Source organism: Hippopotamus amphibius, chromosome 1 (assembly GCF_030028045.1).
Source record: "Hippopotamus amphibius kiboko isolate mHipAmp2 chromosome 1, mHipAmp2.hap2, whole genome shotgun sequence".
NCBI classification, from domain to species: domain Eukaryota; kingdom Metazoa; phylum Chordata; class Mammalia; order Artiodactyla; family Hippopotamidae; genus Hippopotamus; species Hippopotamus amphibius.
In genome coordinates, this window is record NC_080186.1 from 69,713,269 (window position 1) to 69,739,479 (window position 26,211).

The 26,211-nt window shown below is 37.6% G+C and overlaps 1 protein-coding gene across 1 annotated transcript; it reads left to right on the forward strand.

The window, feature by feature from the left end:
* The first annotated feature begins 243 nt into the window (after positions 1 to 243).
* Positions 244 to 1,318, forward strand: LOC130858966 (transcription initiation factor TFIID subunit 12). The gene has a single exon (XM_057746154.1). It carries the CDS (start codon positions 398 to 400, stop codon positions 881 to 883), a length of 486 nt encoding a protein of 161 aa, XP_057602137.1. The 5' UTR covers positions 244 to 397; the 3' UTR covers positions 884 to 1,318.
* The last annotated feature ends 24,893 nt before the right edge of the window (positions 1,319 to 26,211 follow it).

Genomic DNA, 26,211 nt, shown 5'->3' on the forward strand with positions numbered 1-26,211 from the left:
GCCAATCTGAATTTGAATCCTGGCTTCAGCACCTACAGGCCCTGTGCCTAGTTTTCTGTTTTGTGAAGTGGGATAATAATATCTTTTTATATAGGTTGTAAAAGGTTTAAGCTAGTTAAACCTAGAATCTGGCAAATAAAAATCCAATTTATTCTGGAAAGTTTTAACATGTTCTAATGACTTGACAAATGGTACTATTTGGGATAACACATTTCATTTTATAAAAGCCATTGATTAAGTCGGACCGGCTGCTGAGACGAACGCTTCACGGGGGCAGTCTCTGCATATCATGGGGAGATAGACGCTGCTGCCTTTGATTGGCCTTGGTCCTCATAGCTCCAAAAAGAAACAAGATCTCGATAAGCTCTATGAGCTGAAGTCCAAAGCGCGGCAGATTATGAACCAGTTTGGCCCCTCAGCCCTAATCAACCTTTCCAATTTCTCATCAATAAAACCGGAACCAGCTAGCACCCCTCCACAAGGCTCCATGGCCAACAGCACTACAGTGGTAAAGATCCCAGGCACCCCTGGGACGGGAGGGCGTCTCAGCCCTGAAAACAATCAGGTATTGACCAAGAAGAAGTTACAAGACTTAGTAAGAGAAGTGGATCCTAATGAGCAACTGGATGAAGATGTGGAGGAGATGCTGCTGCAGATTGCTGATGATTTTATTGAGAGCGTGGTGACAGCAGCCTGCCAGCTTGCTCGGCATCGCAAGTCCAGCACCCTGGAGGTGAAAGATGTCCAGCTGCATCTAGAACGCCAGTGGAACATGTGGATCCCAGGGTTTGGCTCTGAAGAAATCCGACCCTACAAAAAAGCTTGTACCACAGAAGCTCACAAGCAGAGAATGGCATTGATCCGGAAAACAACCAAGAAATAACACATGGAAAAGTCAGGGAATGGACAACAATGTATTTGGAGATACTTGAGCTGAGACCTCAGCCATCTCATCCTTGGATTTTTTTTTTTAATGCTTTACAGAGAAGCATATATTTTTTATTAACAGTGCAGCAATATCTATAATGACTGAGAGGATCTGCCAAAAGAATAAAGCCTCCTACCCCCAATGCCAGCCCCTTTTCCCTGCCGTCTCAAAGAGGAGCAATGTATCTTCCAGAGAAGATTTTATCTGTGGTTTATTATATGTGATTGACTAGGGGACAAAGCATTATGGTCTTGTTTGGTGAGAGAGTATTAGCAGGATTAGTAGAGGTTTTTGTTTCCTTCTCCCTCCCCCTTTTCCCTGTACTTTGTAATGTCAGTGTTTATATGAATATGACTTTCATTTGCTTTTCCAGAATAAAGAAGTTATTAATCGAAAAAAAAAAAAAAGCCATTGATTAATCAGAATAGTCCAATCCAGATGACATTAATTCTAATATAAATAAATTCCAGTTTCTGAAATTTTGATTATGGTATCCTTTGTTCAGACAATAATGTTTTAGTCCATTTGGGTTGCTGTATCAAAATATCATAGTCAGGGTAGTTCATAAACACCAGAATTTCTCTGTTACAGTTCTGGAGGCTGGAAGTCTGAGATCTGGGTGGCAGCATGGTCAAGTGAGGGCCCCTCTTCTGGGTTGCAGATGTCTTGTATTCTCACTTGGTAAAAGGGGCTGGAGAGCTCTATGAGGTCTGTTTTATAAAAGCACTAACCCTGCTTATGAGGGCTCCATCCTCAGGACCTAATCACTTCCCAAAGGCCCCACCTCCTAACACTATCACATTGGGCATTAGGATTCTACCATGTGAGTTTTGGGGGGAAACAAACATTCAGATCATGGCCAAAACCATTTAGTAAATTTGTAATATATCTCCAGCTTAGGTTTATGAGGCATATAAAAGAAGCAGAAGAAAACTTGCTTTGCTAGAAGAGGTTGTAATCCCCTTTTAGCTTTGTATGAAAAGCCAGTTTGCTTACTTCTAGCATTCTTTTGGTTTTGGAATTTGGAGCAGTACTTTGATAATACAGTGGACTTAAGGCATTATACTTCTCCTGGAGTTTTAATCACATATAAAACTTCCACTGAAGGTCTACCTTATATATATATATATATATGTCATTTTATATACATACCTAAAACTGTGGGGCTATCACTGTGGTTTATTCTTCAGTGAAGAGCACTAGAGTACCTTCTGGGATATCAAAATATTTCCTGTTTCTAATATGATATTGTGGATAGTTACAATCTCTTAATTTTCTTTCCTCTTGTATTTCTAAAGCCATAGAAGGTGGTTTCTCTGCTGGGTAGGTTGGATGATGGAATATGACTAGAAACTGAGTTTTTAAAAAAATTGGCAAGTGTGTGATACTAGAAAGAAGAAGAGGGAGCAGTATTTTCAGATATGTCTCCTGTTCTGAGAAAGTACTCAATTTTTATGAATCCTGACTTTCAGTTTTTTCGTTTTGTTATAACTACAGTTTAGATGGAAGGTGCTATGGTCTAAATGTTTGTGTCTCCTCCACACCCCAAGTTTATACTTTGATATCCTAATGCCCATTGTGATGGTATTAGGAGGTGGGGCCTTTTTTTGAAATTGAAGTATAGTTGATTTGCAGTGTTGTGTTAATTACTGCTATACAGCAAAGTGATTCAGTTATACATATATGTACATTCTTTTTTAAGATAAACCATTATGGTTTATCATATGATATTGAATATAGTTTTCTGTGCTATACAGTAGGACCTTGTTGTTTATCCATTCTATATATAAAAGTTTACATCTGCTAACCCCAACCTCAGGAGGTTATGAATTGGGTTAGTGTTCTTAAAAAAGAGAACCCACAGAAGTTGTTGTATAACAAAGGGAGTCCAACTCGAGGATGGAAGATGCCTTAGAGGACTGGGGCGGGGAGGGTGGGGGGGACTCGAGGGGGGGAGTCAAGGAAGGGAGGGAATATGGGGATATGTGTATAAAAACAGTTGATTGAACTTGGTGTACCCCCCCCCAAAATAATAAATAAATAAATAAAATTAAAAAAAATAAATAAAAATAAAAATACGTATTTCAAAGTTGAAAAAAAAAGAGAACCCACAGAGCTCCCTGGCCCCTTCCACTATGTGAGGGCACAGAGAGAAACAGTAGTTTGTAACCCAGAAGAGGGCTCTCACCAAAACTTGACCACTCAGGCATCCTGATCTTGGACTTCCATCCTCCAAAATTGTAAGAAATAAATTTCTGTTGTTTATAAGCTACCCAGTCCATGGTGTTGTGCTATACCACCTCAAATGGACTAAGACAATAGCCAAGTTTTTCAGCAATGAATGAACCAGGGGGAACCCAATAATGGCTGGGGTTTCTAAATTAATGGTATATTAGAAGCAATGATCAGAAAACAGATTTTTAGAGAGGTTATTAATTGACAGATTTTCTGTCCTGGTTTGAGTTTGGTCATCTAGAGATTTCTGTGTACACATGCTGCAGTCTGTTTTGTGCTATGTAGACTGGTCTTGGAAGATGCAAGGTCTGCAGTTATCCATTTGATTCTAAACCTCAAACCCCAAATTGAGCAAATCATTGGATTGTCTGTTGTACGTATACAGCTGAAAATTCTTTTCTTGAAATGCCTAGATAATAACAATAATAATTATCTGTGTTTATTTGAAGCTTCCAGTTTTTCAAAGTGTTCCCCACCTACCTTATCTTATTTATAAATTACCTTCATTTGATGATGAAAAAATAATGTGAGAAATTGGGATACAAAGAGGTTAAGTGACTTGCTTTAGGTTGCATAGCCCATCAATGGAGAAGGACTTAAACCCAACTAGTGATATTTTGGCTACAGATCCTTTTTCTGCATTATATAACCAGCCCAATGAGATCTAATAGCTGTGTCACTCTATGTGAGTTAAGCTCCATTTAGATCACGACTGATTAACACATGCCTTTGTATTAGACTTTTAAAACTTGAACTATTCTCTTAATCAGTCTTTTGCTTGGCTGATGCAAAATTCACAGTGGAGTTAGCTTGCCTGCCATGTGGAATATAATAGTGACAAATCACATTCCACATTGCTAGGCTTTTTACAGTATACTTAAACTTCATTGGCTATAGGTCTGTCTTTGAGAAAGGGGAATGTGAACAATACAATGCAAAACACAAAACATCTGTTAGATTTTCTTACCCCTAAACAAGCGTTGTTTAGCAAGCATTTTAAGATAAGAAAAAACATCCCAGTAACAAGTTATGGGAGCTAGAAAACTAACAATTACATGAGTTAGCTTCTGAGGGTTGGGTGTTTTTGTGTACTTAAGCTTCTAGATGACCCTTGTGTAAAGTATATCCCAACTTGATCTAACTTGACTGTGGCTTTTAATACCACGTACAAGGAAAACTTTAGGCTAAAAATGGATGATTGTAACTTACAAATGGGATAATGGGGAAACACACAGAGCCAACATACTGAAGTGTTTTCTATTATTTATACTAAACAGTTATAGAAATTATATAGATGTAGGATATAATGACTGTAAATTATATACTTTCTATAATAGTCTTATTCAGCAACCTTTATCCTCCACTATGAGTAGATCCTTTTCCAGAAGTGGGATGGGAGTAGGGAAAAAACCAAAAAGTTAAGATAGCTCTCAATTAGATGGTACTGGGTATAGCTGACTATCCCCCTTATTTTGAGGAAACATGCATTCTTTTTCCTCTGTACTAATAGAGGACGTTTGTGGGTCTTGCTTTCTCTTAGCCATCTTTCATCATTCTTGATAATGTGGCTTGTATTTTAAGTAATTGAATACTGCATTTTTTCCCCTCAATTAATTCCATTTTATAGATGGATTATTACCAAACTCTTAGTGTGCTTAGAGACAACTGGGATATGGTAAGCAGCTATAATTCCCTATAAAATAGACAATAAGCACTTTATTATAATGCTTGAATACTATTTGACATTGCAACTGTGAAAGAACATTTACAAACATGCAAGAGGAGAAGAAAAATATTTTTTAGCTCTTTGCATCCCTTTTGGAAATATACAGATTTTCATATTCCTCGTAAAATAACTCTTGAGGGACTTCCCTGGTGGTCCAGTGGTAAAGAATCTGTGCTACAATGCAGGGGATGCGGGTTTGGGGAACTAAGATCCCACATGCTAGGACAACTTAGCCTGTGTGCCGCAGCTACTGAGCCCACACGCCTCAACTAGAGAGCCTGCATGCTGCAAACTCTAGAGCCCATGCGCTCTGGAGCCTGCGCACCACAACTAGAGAAGCGAAAACCTGCACACCACAACTAGAGAGAAGCCCACAGGCTACAGCGAAGATCCTGCAAGTTGCAAGAAGATCCCGTATGCCTCAACTAAGACCCGACACAGGCAAATGAAATGAAATGAAATGAAATGAAATGAAATGAAATGAAGTACTCTTGAGATAAGTAAAAAGTAGATGTTTGAATTTTCAGGGCTCTCTTATCGAAAAAGAGGGGAGCTGTTGACCAGTTTAAGCACAAATTTTTCCTTTCTTTTTTTCTAATCATGAATTTATACTGTTCATAAATGTTTATCATGCAAAATCAGAAGACTTATCTATATGTTTTTAGCTAAATATTTAAGACATAGAGTGAATTGTAGAGTTAGCAATTATCTAATAAATTTGGGTTTTGCAGACAAGCAGAATCATTGTAGGCCTAGATCAAAAACAAAACCAAAAACACTCAGCCATTTAAATAAGCAAAAAAGTACACATTTGATTTAGCCTTAACTAATTTAAAATTCTAGAGTTCTTTTACCTGATTCTCTTTGTGGAATCAAAATAAGCCTCTTCCTATTTACATTAAAATCTGTGCTTAAAAATGATGACGAAAGTAAGAAGATTTTAAGAAAAATATTTTGCATATTCAGAAAGGGAGGCTTAAGGACAAAATAAAAACATTCTTGGCTCATAATAATTTTGTAAGAGTACCATGGGTATGTTTTCACTCAGCCAATATGATCATCAAAGAAGCCTGGGTTTTGATGAGATAGGTATCTCAGAGATCAAGTGATTGACAGAAACCTCTTCCTGATGCATCAGCCTTCAAAATCCAAGTGGTTCCTGTACTTTTCTGTACTTTAAAAAGGTACAAACATTGTGTGAAAACTGCTTTTTCTGTCCATTGTGTCATGTCAGCTATAGGTCAAGGCATTATTTGTGCCATTAGCTATGCTTCTTGGAACATGTTTAGGATCTATAAAAAATGTAAAATAACCTGCAGGTAGTATCATCAGCATTAATAAAGATTGATAGTTTATCATTTCTTATCAGTATTACTTAACCTAATTTCTCAGGAAACCAAGGGATAAGTGACAGAGGAAAGAGTTGTCATTGTGTGTGGACTATAACAAGATCGTAGTAAAAGAAAGGTCAAATGAACCCTTGGGAGGAAGAGGAGCAGTGCTATCACTGCTCTGAAGATAATTATCATTCGGTGCCAAAAACTTTAGAGGGATTTTTTTTTTTTTTTTTTTTTTTGGTGCTTGTTTCTGGGTTTATGAAGTAGAAATAGAGAGATCTTAGTTTTGGTCAGCTCTGCCACCTGTGTGATCATGGACAATATATAACTGAAGCCCTCTGGGTTTTGATTTTCTCTTTTGAGATCTGCATTGGGACTCTACAGCCCTTTCCAGCTTTAAAATTCTAGGATTCTAGAGAAGAAAAAAGAAGAAAGACGCACATAGGGATTATAATCAGTTTGTAAGCAACTCTTCAAAACCCCTCCCCCAAAATAACCTTTTTGGAAGTAGTGGTCTTTAGGTTTTCAAGGTCTTATCAATAAATACATGTATAAGAAGGAGGGAACATCCACTGAGCACTTGGAAATGTTAGATGTCACTTTCTCCAGGAGGTTTTTCCTGAACACCCATCCTCCTGCACACCTTTTACAATGGATGTTCATTCCCACGTCTGTGTTCCATCTGCATCTTCCACATGCTTCTATTATTATTGCCTTGTACCTACTTAAATGCCTGTTATCTCTACCAGACTGTTAGTTCCTTGGGTATAGAACTGTGTTTTAGTGTCTTACTCAACTTTCATCACAATTTCTCACACAGACCCTGGCATATAAAAGGCACTTAATAATAAATATCTTCAGAATAAATATTCACAATTTTACATATGCTATCTCACTGAACCTACATAATATAACCCTATGTCTAAGAAAATGAGCTCAAAGCGGAAACATAAATGTCACATTGCTATTAAATGATAAAGATTCTACTTTGGATATCTCTGACTCCAAATGTGAGTTCTTTCTACTTGATCAAGCTGCCTTCCATACAGAGTAATGAGAAGGCCCATAGGACTTATATAAAGTCAAAATTTGGTTCATAGCTTGGAGGGGAAATCTGGCCAAATTCCACATTGTTGAACAACGTGTATGTTATTTTTGTCTTTCGGTATGGCTATACCTGTTTTCCCTAAGAAAACAAGGTTGGTTTGGATGCTTATTTTGAATTGTTAAAGTTTGAGTACTATTGATCTTTGCATTAAAAGTTATCATTTAAACCATAATTGGGATTGTTGAAGACAAAGGGAAAAGCAGAATTCACTTGCCTCTCTTCTCAGTCTGGTATCCATGATCAGTTCCACACCCTCTATTCTCCTTTCACCTCCACTTCTTTTTATTTCACTACCTGTTTTGTTGTATTCATAGGCTATCAGCATTCCTAGAGAAAGTCACAATATCCCTCTCCTTGACTCCACCACAAATCCTTGCTGAACTTCATTGCTGCTTTTGACAATACTTTCATTCCTGTCAGATTGATTCCTTGTTGCATTCCCTGCAACACATATTCCAAATCTTTAATATTTTTTTCTATCCTCCTTATTCCACTTTCATCTTCCTTCATTCCTTTATCTTCACCTCCAACTTTGTTGATAGATTTGCAATTATTATATAATGGGAATTTGCTGTTCTCCACCTTAATCTTTCTTTCATTTTTCCATTTTTTTTCCCTCTGCTTCACTGGCCTGCCTTCTCTCCTGAATAGTGATATTTCCCAAGGCTGTGCCTTCCATCATCTTCTCTTTTTTTTTTTAAATTTTATTTATTTATTTATTTATTATTTTTTTGGGGGTACACCAAGTTCAATCATCTGTTTTTATACACATATCCCCATATTCCCTCATCATCTTCTCTTAATTAGCTCTTTTGGGATCCTGTGTGTCCCATGACTTAAACTGTCATCTCTGCAGGTATGACTTTTAAATCTACGTCTAGCTCTGATCTCTCGAATCAATTCCATCCTTACCTTTAAAATTGCTGTTTGGAAATCTTCACTTAACTTGTGTTTTACTCACTTCAAATTCAGCATGTCATTATCCTGATCCTAAATCATCTTTTCCTCACCTTCTTATTTCTCATAATAAATGACAGTTCTTCCTACTTTGTTGCAAAACTCTTTTCCTGGAGCATCGTTCTGATCATGTCATTCCTATTGCTGATTCTGTATTTAACCTTCCTAAGTCTCAGTTTCCTCATCTTAGTGTGTTATGAATGTTTGGATTGTGGTGATTAAAGTATACACTTATATGAAATAGGCCAAACTTGGTGCCTTATATATGGTAGGCATTCCCTGTTGGACTTTCCTTCTTTAGACACCTCTTCTGGCTCTGTATTACAAAATACAAAATAGAGCCAGTGCTTCTCAGTGTGACATGCAAACTCTTATCAAATTATCCGCTGAAAATGCTTCACTTTTTCTTACTTTTGCTTATGTTTTTTTCTCTTCATTTGAAAGTTGGCCCTTTATTATTTATACCAGTTGAAATCCTAACCCAGTATAAGTACTTTCTCTTCTATGGAAGGCTCCCTAATGTTCACATTTCATTGTGAATTCCTCTTTTCATTCTCAACCCTTTCTCCACAATTTATAAATTCTGTCTTGAATTAAAGGTATAGGCAAAGGTGGCATTTTTCTGTTAGAATTTTACATTCATTCTGAGGGCTAGCCTTATTCTTAACTATTTTATAACCTTCACAGTGCTACTAGAGGGCCTTCTCCATAATAGACCCTCAAAATATTTTTTGAATAACTTTTAATGGATCACCAGTGTGTTTTGTTTGTACTTTCAGATTCCCAAATGCTTCAGAGGGAAGAACTGATCGTGAAATATGATACGGTTATGGGTCATGACATTGCACAAATATGCTAAAACTATGTTTGATTAGATCATGCAATAGTCTGATAGAGAAAGCATATATGGTTTGTTCATTTTATGTGGTATTAGGAGAATGGGACCAGGCCTAGACTAAACATTTTCATAATCTTTCATTGACCTTCCTGGAGATAGACTGCTCAGTCTTTGCCATCTCTAATTATTGTAATTTTGTACTTATAGCACACGTGTTATATGGAAATCTCCCTCGCCTGTATTACTTCTCCATGTCCTGCTGGAAAGCACTGTAGGTAGTTGTTGAGGTTCCACTTTGCAAAGGCTGCAGTTAAACACAAAGCCATTTTGAAGAGAATTCATGGGTTAATCAGTCAAAGTAAAGGAGGAATTAAAGCAATTAAAATATCTTACACATGAAAACAAATTTTAACAACCAGTTAAACCCATAATATAACACCATCATTACTGAGGACAGTAAGAAGAAGGTGTGGGGGTAGGGATGTGAAACATATGTAGAGATGAAGAAAAACACTCTATCAGAACTCTCTGCCCTGTTTACTGTTTCTCAACTCTTAATCTGCCTTTCCCTGGGTGTATCTGGTCTATGATTCCTAGAGCCATTTTACAAAATTGGGATGTTTGTGGTTAGGATGAAACTTTGGTGTATTGGAAAGAATGTTGGCTTTGGCGTCAGAGAAACAAGGTGTAAGTTCTAGCTCTGGTGTTACTATGTGACCTTAGACGAGTCGCTTCACATCTCTGGTGCCTTAGTTTCTGTCTGTAAAGTGAAACTATTAATACCTGCCTCCTGTAGTTGTTATGATGATTGAGAATAATATTATAAAACACTTTCAAATTATAAAGTGTTTTGTGAGTAATCACTCAGTGAAGAAGCTGTTGACTCACTCCTGAAATCAGAAGACTGTTTGAAGCTTTTAATTCTCACCTCAAGGCCTCTGCTCTTTTTCCTCTGTCTGGAGCTCTTCTATTTTTTTCATTCTGCAAGTCCCAACTTTAAATATTCTCGCTTCAAAGAGGGACTTCCCTAGATCATTGTATTAGTTTTCTTTCTCCTCTTCCTCCTCCTCTTCCTCCTCCTTCTTTTTTTTTTTTTTTTTATATTAGTTTTTTAAGACTGCTATAACAAAGTACCCCACATTGGGTAACTTAAACAACAGAATATATTTTCTCATAGTTCTGGAAGCTAGAAGTCTGAAATCAAGGGATCTGTAGGGTTGGTTTCTATTGTAGTCCTCTTTCCTTGCAGAAGGCTGTCTTCTTCAGATACCTTCACATCCTCTTCTCTCTTTGACTGATTGTGTCCTCATCTCTCTTCTTATGAGGACACCAGTCATATTGGATTAGAGCCCCACTCATATGATGTAATTTTACCTTAGTGGCCTCTTTTGAGGCCCTATCTCCAAACAGAGTCACATTTGGAAGTTCTGGGGCTCAGAACTTCAACATATGAATTTTGGGGAAGGGGACACAGTTCAGCTCATAACTACTACCTTCTCAAAAGTACTTCCCCCGTTTTCTATTCCTTTTATAGTGCTTATTTGAAATTATTTTATTTGTTTACTCTCTTTTGTCTGACCTTTTCACTTGAAGGTAATTGTCTGTAAAGGCAGCGATTAGATAGTATTACTTTTGTATCCTTAGCCTCTGGCAAAATGCCTTGCACATGGTAAGTACCTGTTTTCATCGCTCACTATGTTACTTTGGGCAATTTAGTTAACCACTTTGTGCCTCACTTTACTTAGTAAGTTGGAGATCTTATGATTATCCACTTCCTATTATATTATCATTTTTCAGTGCTTAGAACAGTATCTGACACATAGAAAATGCTCAATAAATGTTAGCAATTCTTACTTTTCCACACATTTGTTGAAAAAAAAATAAATGAATCAAGTGCTTTTTAAAAAAATTTAAATATTTCTGAATTGATTTCCATGTGGCAGTCTATTCATAAAACAGATTTTTTTTCATTTCAGAATATAATATCTTTCACTGAACATAGAAACAACCATAAAACCCTTTGCTGGTGGAAGCTTGTGATTCTAACTGCACTTTCAGTGACTTCTATCCAATCACTTTGATTACATGCATCAGGTCTCTGTGGTGGGTGTGTCTCTGTATACTTGTATTGAATGATGGTTTTTGTGTCTGTAGTTTTTTATTCAGAGTTAACTGGAAATGGTAAAACAGATGTGTTATACAAGATAAAATGACTATGGATTCCAGGAGAACTAGAGATCAAAAGCATAGCTCCAGCAGAAGGAGACATGAGTTCATGAAAGTTGGATTGCAGAGAGCTATTGAGCAAGGAGCTAAAGGAACTGGCTCAGGAGCTTGGCCTAGCTGGGGCCAAGAGCTCAAAGAGGGCCAGATAAGAGCCCCTTCTTTGGATGTCTAACCTGTTCCAGGAAAAGACATAGCTGGAAGCTCAAAGAGCTTATATGATTCTTAATTGGACTTAGACAAGGAATGCCTATACACATCCATGCTAGGATGGATGTATCCAGACTGAGAGATCTCAAATGATGTAATCATTTCAGAGATGCTCTGTAATTTACTTTTTTTAGGGCTGTATAATTCTCAATTTATACATATAAGGTCTCACGTCAATCTTCATTCTTATAAGAAAATAAATGAACTTTGTTTCATAGAAGATTTTCCTGAAAGTATGCTAAAACATGCTCTCTCTACAAGCATTCAAAAAGTAATGAATGATTATGGTTAATATATAGAGCATTTACAATGTGTCAGGCACTGTGGTAAGCACTTTAGATGTACTATCACATTTAAGTATCACATGTCTGTGAGAGGTAATATATCATTCCAATTTAAAGAGGAAGAAATTGAAGTGCAGGGAAATTAAATTGGTCAAGGTTACACAGTTGATTAAGTGGTAGAACAGGACAGAAATTGGGTATATTTGCTTACAAACCCCTGCGCTCTACTTACCTTCCAACTAGCATTTATTGTTTATATTCCTAATTAGCATTTATTGTGTATGTGCTAAATGGTATGTGAAGGTTATAGCTTTTAATCGTGGCAACTTTTTTTGTGTGTGGTAGATATTATGATTCCTAATTTTCCAATGTGAATTCTGAGGCTTAGAGACATTTGCCCAGAGGTTTCACTTTGGGAGATAGGATCATAAGCAAGAGTGCCAGGCTTTCGAGTGAAAGAAGTAATGGCAAGAATCATCATACTTAGAACTAATGTGTTTTTCAAAAAATATTAGCAGTCCAGATGTACTTAAAAAACCCCACAAAACACAGTGCAGTTACCGTAAATAGCTGGGGGAAGGGATGTCTTTGTATTAAGTGGTGGTAAATATCATACAGTTTTATTTAGTGTGAAGCGTAGAGGCTTCTACATAGGAATGCTTCCAACACTAATATAGCACATGTGCCTCTAAAGCCAGTTCTTTCTCAACACTAAACAGCTTCTTATTTGGACAGTGCTGGCACTAAACACCATGACAGGAATGACTCTTGGCAACACCTTTTTCAGTGAAATAAGATGGCAAAAAAAAGTGCATATGTAAAACAGAGATTTGGCAAATGGACTATCCAATTCTTGACATCCCTGCAAATTCACCCTCATTAAAAATAAAAGTTGAGACATAGCTTTCCCCTTCGTTTCTTCTAGGATAATCTCTGAATTCACATGTTGAATAGAAAATGCTAAAATATCAACATCCCTATGAATCACTCCTCTACCCAATAAACCCTGAAATTCAACCTCAGAATTCTATAGTTACAGGCCCACTGCAAGTGTGTTTTAACACATGATAGTATCCATGCACACTAATGCTGCACGTTCATTCTCTCCAGAGATTGCAAATAATCCTATACAATATATGTGACTTTTTTGTTGTTGTTGTTAACTGCATAAGTAGACAGAAAGCTTTGGGAAAAAAGTATCTGCTTCCTTCTCCCTTCATGAACTCTTTAGTCTGATTATTGGACCCAAGATAAGCAAAACCCAAGCGTGTTTGCTCTTAATTAAAGCTCTTTTTATAGTGTACCCAGAGGCACCACTTAAGAGTGTGCAAACCAGATGAGATGAATAGTAAGCACTCTGGTTTACTCCCTGAAAGATTATCTATACATTTTTGTTTTGAGAAATTGATGTTAGGAACTTAAACAAGACCCCTTAACACTTGGGAGAAAAGTATGTATGTCAGTCATTCTCATGTATTTGTGTTTCCATAGCAAAGGCTTTACAAAGAAATTGCCATGTGGATTGGGAGTGAGGGAAAGAACTGGAGAGTGTTCTCACCTACAGAGAGGTAAAGGTATAACTCTTGCCCCTGAATTTCCTTAGCACTCTCTCAGTTCTCCTGATTTTCTTGTCATTAGGACACGTGGCTTATGCTCTCAAGTAGATTATAAATTCCTAGTCATATGTTTGTAGTGTGAATAAAAGAAAATAGAAAGTTGATAGTGATACTGAGCAGGGCCACAGGACACCTCAACAGGATCTCATAAAACTCGAAAACAAAAGCTTCATTTTGCTTTTTAGATATAGGAACAAATGGAGGGGAAAAAGCTGCTTGTCTAGAGTTAGTTTCAAGAACAATCAGTACAGTGCAAATAAGCAAGTCATGGAGCATTAGCGCTCTTGATCCCATGTCCTAGCCTACTCTCCTTCTATTTTTATAACCTATCTGTTTGACTTTGGGTTTTTAACCTTTCTGATTCTTAGTTTTCTTATCTATATTAATGCTATACAATGTTTAGGCGTTGTATAAAGCTCTTCATACATTATCTCTTTTAATCTTGACAAGAATACCATGAAATAGGTATTATTTCCTATTATACAGATGGAGAAACTGAGGTTTAGAGAGGCAAAATACCTTGTCCAACTTGATACGGCTTGTGCAAGAGTTAGCGTCAGACTCGTGACATTCTGATACCAGTGCCTAAGCGTTTAACCCCAAGTGGTTGTAATGATATACTAAGATAATGGTTACATACTAGGGGATTAACAAATGATTTATTAATTCAGCTAATATTTATGCTTGTACTGTTTGTCATGTACTGTTCTATGCATTTAGGCTATAGCAATTAATAATAAAGACAAAGTCCATGGACTTATGAAACTTACATTACTATGAGGAAAACTTTTAATAAAAAATTAATATTCCAGGTAGTGATGACTGTTATGAAGAAAACTCAGGCAAGGTAAGGAATAGAAAGTGATGAAGATGGGATGACTATTTCACAGTTTCTCTGATAAGGTGACATATGAACGGACACTTGAATAAAATGAGCAAGGTATATAGAAATAAGTGGGAAGAATGAGCAGAGCAGAGAGAAAAGCTAGTGTAAACTTTGAAGTATTCAAGGAACACTATAGAGTTCTGTCTGGCTAGAATGGAGTGAGCTAGAAGAAAAATACTGGGAGATGAAATAAGAGAAATAGGGGCAACATTATGAAGGGCCTTGTAGACCATGGAAAGAACTTTGGAGTTTATTCTGAATGAGATGGGAAGCTATTATAGGATTTTTAAGCAAGGGAGTGACCCTATCTGGTGTAAATTTTAAAATAAGGAATACCCTGGCTGCTTATTAGATTGTAGGTAAGTTATTAAACTGAAGCCAGATTGAAAGTGGAGTTAATAGGACTTGCGTATGTATTAGATGTGGCTGAGAGTGGTGTGAGAGGGTGTCAAAAAAGCTTTTGACCTGAGCAGTGAGAAAAATGGAGTTGCTACTTATAGATTTAAGGAAGAGTGGAGGCAGGGGGTAGAAATAGGAAAACAGGAGTTCAGGTTGGGACTGTTGTATATGAGATGCCTCCTAGGCAGCCAAATGGAGATGTCTAGTGGGCAATTTGGTATACAAATCCAGAATTCAAGGGAGGGGTTGGAGTTAGAGATACACATTTAAGAGCTATTAGTCTCTACATGTTGTTTTGGAACTGGATAGAATCACTAGAGAGTGGAGTTAGCTAAAGGACAGAGAGATCTGAGGCCCAGGGAACTTTTACAGTTCTGGAAGATGAGTCAGAACCAGTAGAGAAGATTGAAAAGGAGACCTGTGAGAAATGAGTAGAAGGAAAACCAAGAGAGTGTTGTTATGGTTGCCAAGTGAAGAAAATGATTCAAGAAGGAAAAAATGGTCACTTGCACCAAATGCTGCTTAAAGAACAAGTAAGATGAGCATTGGATTTGATAATGAGGAGGTCCTTGGTGATTTTGCAAAGTGGTTTTCAGAGAGGTGTTGGGAAGAAAAAAGCTCCTTAGTGTGGCTTTAAGAAAGAATGGGAAGAGAGAAAGTATGGACAATGACTATAAACAGGATTTTGAAGATTTTTGTTCTAATGGGGAGCGTAAAAATTGAGTGATAGTTAAGAGGGAAATGTAGTGCACAGGAGAGTTGTTTTTTAAAATGAAGTGTATATAGCAGATTTGACGTTGATGGTATCATTCCTGTAGAGGGAACACTAGATGATCAGAAAGAGAGGGAATAGTTATTACTGTTATTTTACTAATTTACCATCATTGCTACTAATTATTACGACTACTGTATAATGAAAACTGATATTTAAAATTCATATCCAAAAGCTTTATAAATGTCTCAGTTATACTAAACCAATATCTGTTGAGTGTTTACTGTATGACTGGGACTATTTCAAACACTTCCAGTTGTCATTTCCTTATTCATTCCTCTCAATGCCACTGTTATCACCCCCATTTAAGGTATGAGAACACATCAGTTTAGCAGAGTTAAGAATATCCCCAAGGTCACACAGCAGGGGTTCAAACCCAAAGCCAGATTTGATTGCCCTCAGGGTAGATTGTTAATCTCTTCTAAAGTGCCTCTGGTCAACTGCTAACTATGCTTTACTCAGGAAAAATATTAGATTCTTTGTGGAGATTTCAGCAAATAATTTACTGATTATTCTAAACCAGAAATTTTATATTTAGGGATGGTATGGTCTTTATGAAGATTTCCTGCTCTATAAAGTTTACTTTTCACTTAAACATAACTACAAATCTGAAATCTCTGTGAATGCATCTGGACATTATGTAAATGAAAGGGTCATTTTAGGAAAGCAAGACAAATGGTCACCTATTCTTATTGTGTCTTTAAGACCAGTGTGTGGGGGACTATTAAGAGATCTCTTAATGAGTTTTGTGTCCTTGGACAGAATGTTCAATATTTATTAGTCCCAGCTTTCTTATCAGTAAAATGGAGATAAAAGGTGTACTTTTCAGGTTTATGGCAAAAATTGTATACACATGAGGGATAATATGCGTCAATTGCTTAGCACAGTGCGTGACACAGAGTAAGAAAGCACTTAATAATGCTCACTATTGCTTTTCTTCTCTCAGTAGCTTGGAAAAGGCAGTTCTTCATTTCCAACTGAATTCCAGGGAGCTTTGTGAAACTTATAGGGCCAAGGGAATTACCTAATTGAAAGAAAATATTTGGGAGATTGAACAGGAAACTATATTTAGAATGAATGCTGAGTTCTAAAGAGAATATCTCATGTTCCAGTTCTACTAAACCCAATTTCAGCTGGGCAGCACATGAAGCAGGTCCTTCTCCTTACAAGGGTAACTTACCTAGACAGCTGGTTTAGTTTATCTTATGAAATCAACATCTTCACGAAGCAAACATTTTGAATTGTGTTATGTTGTCAGTAACCTAATCCCAGTGTTTTTTAAACTTACTGTAGCAGTAGAATCCCTTCTTAAGAATAAAGTTTTTATGCAGAATTGCAAAATATGAAATAAAGGCAAACTGCTTTGCTTAAAGCTAGCTATGAGTGGGGTCCCAGCTCAGCCTCCCCTTCATCAGTTTCCCCTCTTACCTCAGGTGCTCCCTATGGCACAGAAATTGAACTTTAGGGATTCTGTGAGATCTAGTTTCAAAATCACCGGCCTAAACTATCTGGGTACTAAGATTATCAATAAATATGTCTTTCAATAGTATTTATCGATCAAAAATTATATTCCGGGCACTGTGCTGAGTGGCGATAAGGAGAACATGGTGAATAAATCAGGCCCAGACTCAAATTATGTCGGCTGTAACTGTAGGGGAGTTTACTGCACCGAATGACTGCAAATCTGAACCGGAATGGCTATGGAAGGCAGTGTAATGGCTTCCCCAAATTGTCCACGTACTGTTTTCCCAAATCTGTGGAATGTTATATTATAATGCAAAGGGGAATTAAGGTTGCTAATCAGCCGACTTTATATAGGGAGATTATCCTGTGTTATTTGGGTGAGTCCAGTGTGATCATAAGGGTCTTTAGAGAGAGGCAGAAGAGGGTCAGAGTCAAAGAAGCAGACGATGACAGAATAAAATTCAGAGTGATTTAATGTGAGAAGGACTTGATCTACCTTCACTGGTTTGAAGATGGAAGAAGGCCATGAACCAAGGAATGTGGGTGGCCCCTAGAATCAGGAAAAGATAAGGAAATGAATTCTTCCCTAGAGTTGCCAGACAAGAATACAGCCTTGCCAGCACCTTGGTTTTACCATAGTGAAACCCATTTTGGACCCCTGTCCTCTAGAACTATAAGTAATAAAGTTGTTTTTGTTTAAGCCACTGTTTGTAGTAATTTGTTATAGCAAAAATAGAAAGTGAATATAGTGGCCTTCAGGGTTTGTTAATTTAGCCACTCAAAAAGTCATCATGCATAGAGATAGACATAGAGACCAATAGTATGGAATTGATATTCCAGAATTAAACTCATATATTTATGGCCAATTGATTTTTGACATGAGTACCAAATCCATTCAGTGGGGAAAGAATGTTCTCTTCAATAGAGGTGCTGGGACAATTGGATTCCCACATGCAAAGAAATGAAGTTGGACCTGCACCTTACATTATATACAACAATTAACTTAAATTGAACCAACAACCTAAATATAAGAGCTAAAATCATAAAACTCTTAAAAGAAAACAAAGGGTGTAATCTCTTCATGACCTCGGATATGGCAGTAGATTCTTACATATGACACGAAAAGCAACAAAAAACAACAAAAAAGTTAGGTAAATGGACCTCATCAAAATTAAAAATTTTCATGTATCAGAGAACATTATCAACAAAGTGAGAAGATAACCTGCACAATATTTGCAAATAATATCTGTGATGAGTCTGTATCCAGACTATATATAAAGAACTACAATTCAACAACAAAAAGATAAAAACCTAATTAAAGGACTTGAATAGACATTTTTCCAGAGAAGAAGTATGAATGGCCAACATGAAAATATGCTGTATATCATTAGGCATTAGAGAAATGCACACCAAAAGTACGAGATACCACTTCACACCTACTAGGATGACTGTAATAATACTTTTTAAAAATGAAAGTAACAAATATTGGCAAGGATGTGGAGAAACTGGAATCCTCATACGTTACTGGTGGGAAAGTAAAATGGTGCAGCCATTCTGGAAAACAATTTGGTAGTTTCTCAAAGGCTAGATGTGACATGGAATTAACATATGAGCCAGCAGTTTCACTCCTAGGTATATAACCAAAAGAATGGGAAGCAGACACTCAGATACTTGTATGTCAATGCTCATTGCAGCATCATTCACAGTAGCTAAAATATGTAAATAATCTGTGTCCATCAACAGATGAATGGATAAGCAAGTGTTGTATATACATACAATGGAATATTTATTTTTCAGCAATAAAAAAAGCAATGAAATTCTGATAGAATGAAATGCTGAAGTTTTTGGTTTTGGGGGTTTTTTTTACAATAAACATTAAGTTGTAATTTTCACAATATTTTAATTTTGTTCTGAAATCAATCTACAAATATCTCTACATAACACCAAAACCAGTGATTTAATAGAGGGATGTATGTATCACTCTGCAAAAAAAATAAGCCTTATACATTTATATCTATTTATGTTATTTGTAGAATGTTTCCCAAGGCGCTTGGAACTAAAGTACACACATTACACACACACACCCACCCCACTATATTCAAATCAAATGGATTTATATTAAGTATCAAATTAAATGCTATACAAAATTTGTAACCAGATACACAAAATATGAATTACATCATGATTACACTGTTGATAGTGGGTACCTCACAAACCTTGAAACTTGAAAACATTATGCTAAGCGAAATAAACCAGACACAAATATTGTATGATTCTACTTATATGAAATATCTAGAAAATCAACTATATTTCAATAAAAAGGGAAATAAATGGAATAGGCAAATTTATAGAGACAGAAAGTAGTTTAGAGGTGACCAGGGACTAGAGGGGAGGAGAATGGAAACTGTTGCTGAATGGTTACAAAATTTCTGTTTGGGATGATGAAGAAGTTTTGGAAATAGAGAGTGGTGATGGTGGCACAACACTGTCACTGTCATTAACGCCACCGAATTGTCCAATTAAAAATGGTTAAAATGGCAAATTTTATGTTACATGATTTTACCACGATAAAAAATTTCATCAAGGACCCGAGATCCTTCCTTCTTTTCTCTTTGCCATATACAGCATCAACTTTATCCTAAGGCTACTCCATCAGACAACAAAAACTGTGAGTTATGAGAACACTAGAAGTATAGGAGGGCAAGATGAGTGATATTAACATGCAGATCACAGGAATAATGCAGCCAAAAATAGTGTTGTTGAGAAAGGTAAGTGATACCATGGTGGAGTTCAATCTCCAAAGACACAGTGTTTCAGTTTGGATCCATCTAGAAGTACAACAGGTCTACAGTGGAAGGAAAATTCAAGTCTTCCTGGGTCCCACCAGAGTAGTGCAAAACTGTGGTTGTAATATGAAATGAGTAAATGTCAATCATCATCTCTAGAAAACTAGTTAGTTAGAGGGTCTTGGAAAAGCTTATAGAGATTTTAGAACCTGGTCCTGAATAAGAAATGATTTTGAGTACTAAGGAAAAGAGTCATGGTTGAAAAGGGTCAGTTTAAAGGCAAAAACAGAAACCAAATGTGGCATTTAGGGGAGAATAAGGTGAGATGTTGTGGTTTGAAGCAAGATCTGTAGACAGTAAAGAGATTACTCAAGGTAGGACCTGGGTTTCACAAATTTTGTTCCCTAGAACTTAGCTCTATGGTCTTCACCAGAGCAAATATTTGTTATTGTTAATAAAGGTGAGGATATGATGACTCCTTTTGGTCTCACTAGATGACATTTTTAAATATATATATGTATTTATTTATATATTTGGCTGCACTGGGTCTTAGTTGCAGCCCGTGGGATCTTCATTGCTGTGTGTGGGATCTTCCTTGCAGCATGTGGGATCTTTAGTTGCAGCATGCAGAATTTTTAGTTGCGGCATGTGAACTCTTAGTTGCAGTTTGTGGGATCCAGTTCCCTGACCAGGGATCAAACCTGGGCCCCCTGCATTGGGAGTGTGGAGTCTTAGCCACTTGACCACCAGGGAAGTCCCTAGATGAGATTTTTAAGGCAAGTAGTTAAGAAAGACAATAAAGTAATAAAAAGAAAAATACTTTTGTGAAGTTTGATATTTTGGAGCCCGTAAAATACACCATATTGTCAGCATCATCACTGATCTGTGCCAGTCAGATCTTTCCCTCTATTGGGCTGAATTTTGGGCCTGGAGTCACATTCATCACTAGTAGAAAGGGTAGTCAGCCTCAGAGGGGAGTAGACTAGAAAGGTGGAGGCATGAGACCACAACCAGATCCAGGGAATCGATCAGAAGGCTGATATCTATGGGGCTGAGTCCCAGGAAAGATGAGGTTTCTAGGGAGTTGAGATAATTGTTCTACCAGCCGAAGACACAACTGTGCTCAAAGAACTTGGAATCAAGAAGGTCTGAAATATTCAACAGAAGCTTGGATTTTGCTCACTCTGTAGCCTCAAGCTGACTTTTATAGCCTTTGTTTTTTGTTCTGTATGGTTTAAAGGTCTGGCAGTTTCCACTATAAGCAAAGGATCTGGTGGGCAGGGGTTGAGTGGATTCATTCATTGGTTCAGGCTCAGAGCCATGATGATTAGAGGGCAGAATATTATATTCTCAGATTGATGATGGTCTTTGGAATCTCTGGAATATATAATTCAGAAGTTTGATCTTCTAGGGTTACTTGAGAGCTTTGATAGTGTCTGAATCTTAACCCTTTCAAGCAGGATATCTACTACCCATAAAGTACCTTTGTGTGGATTAGAAAAAGGTGTCTAGTCCAGTGAGTGAGGCAAGTCCCGTGCTAGGGCACAAATCTTGCTGAGCCAAGTTCGGGCTAGATTTCAGTTCCCAGTCATTGTTTTTGGTGGGCATCTTTGTGTAGTGAGCAACCTGCAGAATCACATAGGGTAGCTGCCCAGCATTTACGGACAGGACATGAAACTGACCATGATTCGTAGATTTTGACAAATCTCAGTGCATGTAAGAGTGTCAAGTACATCAACAGAAAGTGTTTTGATTAGGTAAATCATGAAAACAGACCTAGGAATCTTTACTTTCTGACCAATTTTAGATGCAATATTATTGTGCCCTGAGGATCTTTGCTTTTTTTTCTCATATTATCATGTACAATTGATATTTTATTTCAACTTGTTCTTATTTTATTTCAACTTGTTCAGCTTTCTATATAAAAGGGGTATGCAAGAACGTTTTGATTTCATTTTTAGCAAACTGACATCTTAATACTTGTTGTGAGGTCAGGTTTTGTTTTTTCTTATGCCTGGGACAGCCTTGATTTGGGATAGGTAGGAAGACAAGGAGAATTTATGTGTGGGTGTGGGAGGAGAAGGTGAATTTATGGTTGGCTTGGAGCAAGTATTTATCTAGACTCCGTGTTCGAATGAGTGGCTGGAGGACTTGTGAAAAATAGAAATCTCCAAAGGAAGTGTCTGAACAGATTATAGCATGTAATGTTCAGTTTCATTATCATTACTATTTCCTGCCACCATAGAAAGTTAAAGAAGCTCTGTTTAGATGAGTTATTATTACCTCTGCCTGATATTTTGTTTTGTATTTTTTCCTTTGTTTTCTTTAGTTGTTTACTGCTGGTTCACTCATGCTATACATTAAATCATGAGAATTTATCTTGTTACTGGAAGTCTGTACCCTTTGACCAACACGTCCCCATTTCCCCTTACCACCAACCCATGGCAACCATGTCCTCAGGGTCTATCCATGTTGTTGTCACAAATGGCAGGTTTTGCTTCTTTTCTTATGACTGAATAATATTCCATCATGTGTGTGTACCATATTTTGAAATGAAATATGAAAATATGTATCATATTTTCTTTTACCTACTCATCTGTGTTGGACACTTAGGTTGTTTCCATGTCTTGGCTATTGTGAATAATGGTGCAATGAACGTGGGGGTACAGAAATCTTTTTAAGATATTGATTTCATTTCCTTCAGATATATACCCAGAAGTTGTATTGCTGGATCATATGAGAGTTCTATTTTTAATCTTTTGTCTAATTAAAACAGCATAATATATTCAGATTCTGTCAGGTGTGTAGTCCCCAACTCACACAATCCAGTCCACTAATTAAATATTCATTGATTGTATTCTGTCTTCTAGGCAATGTGCTAAGAGCTGGAAGTAAAAGATTCATCAAAAAGACAAAAGCAAGCAAAGAGGCAGCTGCAGTATGGTGTTCATCACCCTTATTATAGTGTTTGCAATTACAGGAATGGGGTACCAAGCCCAGTCTTAGGGAATTGGGAAGCCCTCTTTGAGGAAGTGAGGGAGTAGTACTTAGTCAGGTGAAGATGTTAAAACCCCAGAAGTAAGAGGGATCATGGCACATATAGGGAGCTACAAGTAATTGGGGAGGGCTAGAACACAGACTATAGGGGATGTAGTGGTAGGAAATGGGGACTAGTTAGGATAATGATGTCGTGAACTAAGGTAGTGACAGTGGGGATGGAAAGAAGCGACAAATTCAAAAGGCATTAAGGATGCAGAACAAAAGCATTGGTGTTTGATTTGTGTATAAGGGGGTGAGAGAGGAAGGCATCATATATGGTGCCTAGGTTTCGGACTTGGGCACTTGAGTGGAATGTTGGGGCTCGTGGCAAGAGGGTGAAATATGTGAAAGACAGGAGTTTGGGGGCTCCACTTTCCACATGGTGGCATGCTTGGTTACCCTTCCTAGTATTGAGTGAGGTCTCCTAGATATCTAGCAACCCATCTGAACCCAGGCTATTACAAAGTCCTCATAATCTCGTTTGTGTCCTTGAGGGCTAGAACTGTTCCCTTAAAGATAACCCCACAGTCACCAGGTCCGCTGGCTGGAGACCTCTCAGATGTGGACAGAATTCCTTGGATCTCAGTTATAGTATACCACAACACCAGTGTAAATTCCTGCCTAGATCCCCCTCTGCAATGCTGAGACTTACAAATGTATCCTTGGTACTGACAATCTTAAATCATATCTGAAGTTGCTCTGACCTTTAGCATGACCATGACCTGTGTTTTCACTCAGTCACCCTCTGTTACCAGGCCAGCAGCTCCAATAATGATTTTTTTTCTCCTTTCACAGTGACCCAATCTTGCAGGTGACCCTGCAGCGTCGTGCCAAACTGGCCTGTGGTAACACTGTGGATAATGGGGTATGGAAGCTTAAGCAGCACCCAGAATTCTGCTTTGCTAGCACATCTGCCTTTGACAGACGAGCTAAAATTGAATGTCAGTGGAGCTGCAGGAAGGGCATACTTTCCCGTTATTTCTTCCGGAGAGCACATAGCTGAAGGGTGGGCTCTCTGTTAAGTATCAGTCACTTTCACCTTCTTAGCTATGATTTGAAGCTAGTTCTGGTCCTGCAAACTTAAAACAAAGAGCAACCAACCAAAGAGAGACCTAATGAGAATTAGAAGGCTCTCAAGTCATTAGGTTGCCTCTTAAAATTCTTACCTGTGGCGAGTATACAACATTCAACACCTTTGCTCCACGTGCAGCCTCTCACTAGGCATTTACAACCAATTACCTGATGTATGGATTTGTCAGAGTGCTTGAGTTAATGCGGCTCATTAAAACCTTGTGGAGATAAGTGACTCACAGATCCCTGCTGGCCAGAACACCTCTTCTAGTCAGATTTTCACTGCTGACAGGCAATGGAAACTTGACTAACCAGCAAATTTGACAAGGTTTGCTGTAATTCAAGAGTTTAAAACCTGCACAGGAACTTTATGAAAACCTCATGGGCTGCCATGCTGGAGAATCAGACCTTTTCCCAAGAAAAAGGGCATGCAAGGAGGTGTTAGAGGTGGGAGGAGCAGTTTAAGAAAAACCTTTGATCATTTTCCTGTATGGAATTGTGATATGGTTCTGGGAACCCTCCCACCCCCTACATTTTCATCTCCCTCCTTGAGCAAAAGTTGGAGGTCATAGGGAGGCAGAGGCATGGCCCCCAGATAAGATAGCATAAGTGTTGGTGGAGAGGAGGATGTCGATTTCTTTTCTCCTTTCTCAGAGATAATGGATCTGAGCATTGGAGCAACCCTGAATATGTCTGCACATCGGGCTGTGCTACCTCCTCCAGCCATGGCAGTGTGGATAAGGAGAGTGCTGGAACTGAGGGGTACTTGAGAAAGAGCTATGACTTCTTGGAGGCCAGTAAACTCCCTACACTGGTAGTAGAGGAGCCAGCTGGATTTTGATGGGAAAAGAGAGGCTCCCGTAACAGTGCTGTTATACCTCAGTTAGCAAGAGCTGAGTCATGGCAGGCCCTGCTGTTAGACACTGGTAACTTCTAACCTGACATGTGCTAAAATAGCCCCAATCTTCAAGTAGCCAGCATGGCATCCCACAAGGCACACACCATGTGGGGGAGAGTTATAACTTGTGGTAGAAGTGGTTCCAAGTAACCTCTTCCGGGTATGAGGGACCATTCATTATCTACTGTGTGCTTAGTGAAGCGTTCATCAGAGAGTCTGGAGAGAGATCAGAGGGACTCATTTTGGGAAGGGTTATAGACGAAGACACAGTCTGGATCTGACTGGTTGTTGGAGAAAATAAGTATTGAGCATATAAATATACTTCTTTCTTATGTAATAGTTACCACTTACTGAGCACTTACTCCAGGCACATTACATATAACTTTTCACTCAATATTCACAATGATCTTATAGACTATTATTTCCCCTGTTACATAGAGGAGGTACAAAAGACTGAGGTACAAACAGACTAAGTAGTTTACTATCCCAAAACATATGCTCTGAATCACTTTTTTATTCTGTCCTCCAGTTCCCTGTAGTTCTATTAGTAGCTAAGGACTTCAGTTCTTAGTATTATCAGCTTAATTGGATGAGAAAAATGTAATTTTTTTTTTCAGTTGATCTGTTAGTCTTGGGCCATTTATTGTAAACAGGCTGAGAGCTCAAGATGAGAATAAAATTGCGTGAAATACAAAGGCCTTGTCTCTTATTTGCATAACAGGGATCTTAAGCTGGTTTTTGGTGAGATTGAATAAAGAAGTAATGCATGTGAAAGTGTCAAGCACAGTGCCTGGAACATAGTGGAAGCTCAAAAAAAATGTTCATTTACTTTAGTCTCCATCCTAAAGTTATGTGAATTAAATCTTTAATTAGAAAGAGACTTAAAAGGAAATTATATAGTCTAAAGAATATTTCAGATTTTCTTTAAAACTGAAAGACTTTCTCTTTAAACAAAGCTTTTAAAAAGATTTTCAAAATTATTCCACTCTCCTTTTTTTTCAATTACCTCTAAATTTAGGTCTAGACATTTTACCTGTAAGCTATTTATGTACTTACACCCTTCCTTATATTAAGACCAGAAGCATGGGATAGGGATGAATTAGGGATGGGTAAATCCAGCTGTACCCTTGAGTTCACTGAATAGCTCAGATGATTTTTTGAGTGTTTTGGGCTCACTCAAATCCAAAACAGGTTTCACCCATGCTTATATTCTTCAGTTCGGAGCATGTGCAATTTAAGGGAAATTTAATCCATATGTTTCTGATTCGTTTACACTTAAATAGTCAAAATATTGTTTTTAATAGTTATTTGATGCCCAAGTAGCCTTTTGAACCTCTAAAATAAGCCTTTAGAAGCTTGAATTTCGCTTGAAAACAGGAAATCATGTCTTTCCAAGGAGGTAAACTAATTTATACATCTGAAAATTCAGGTTCA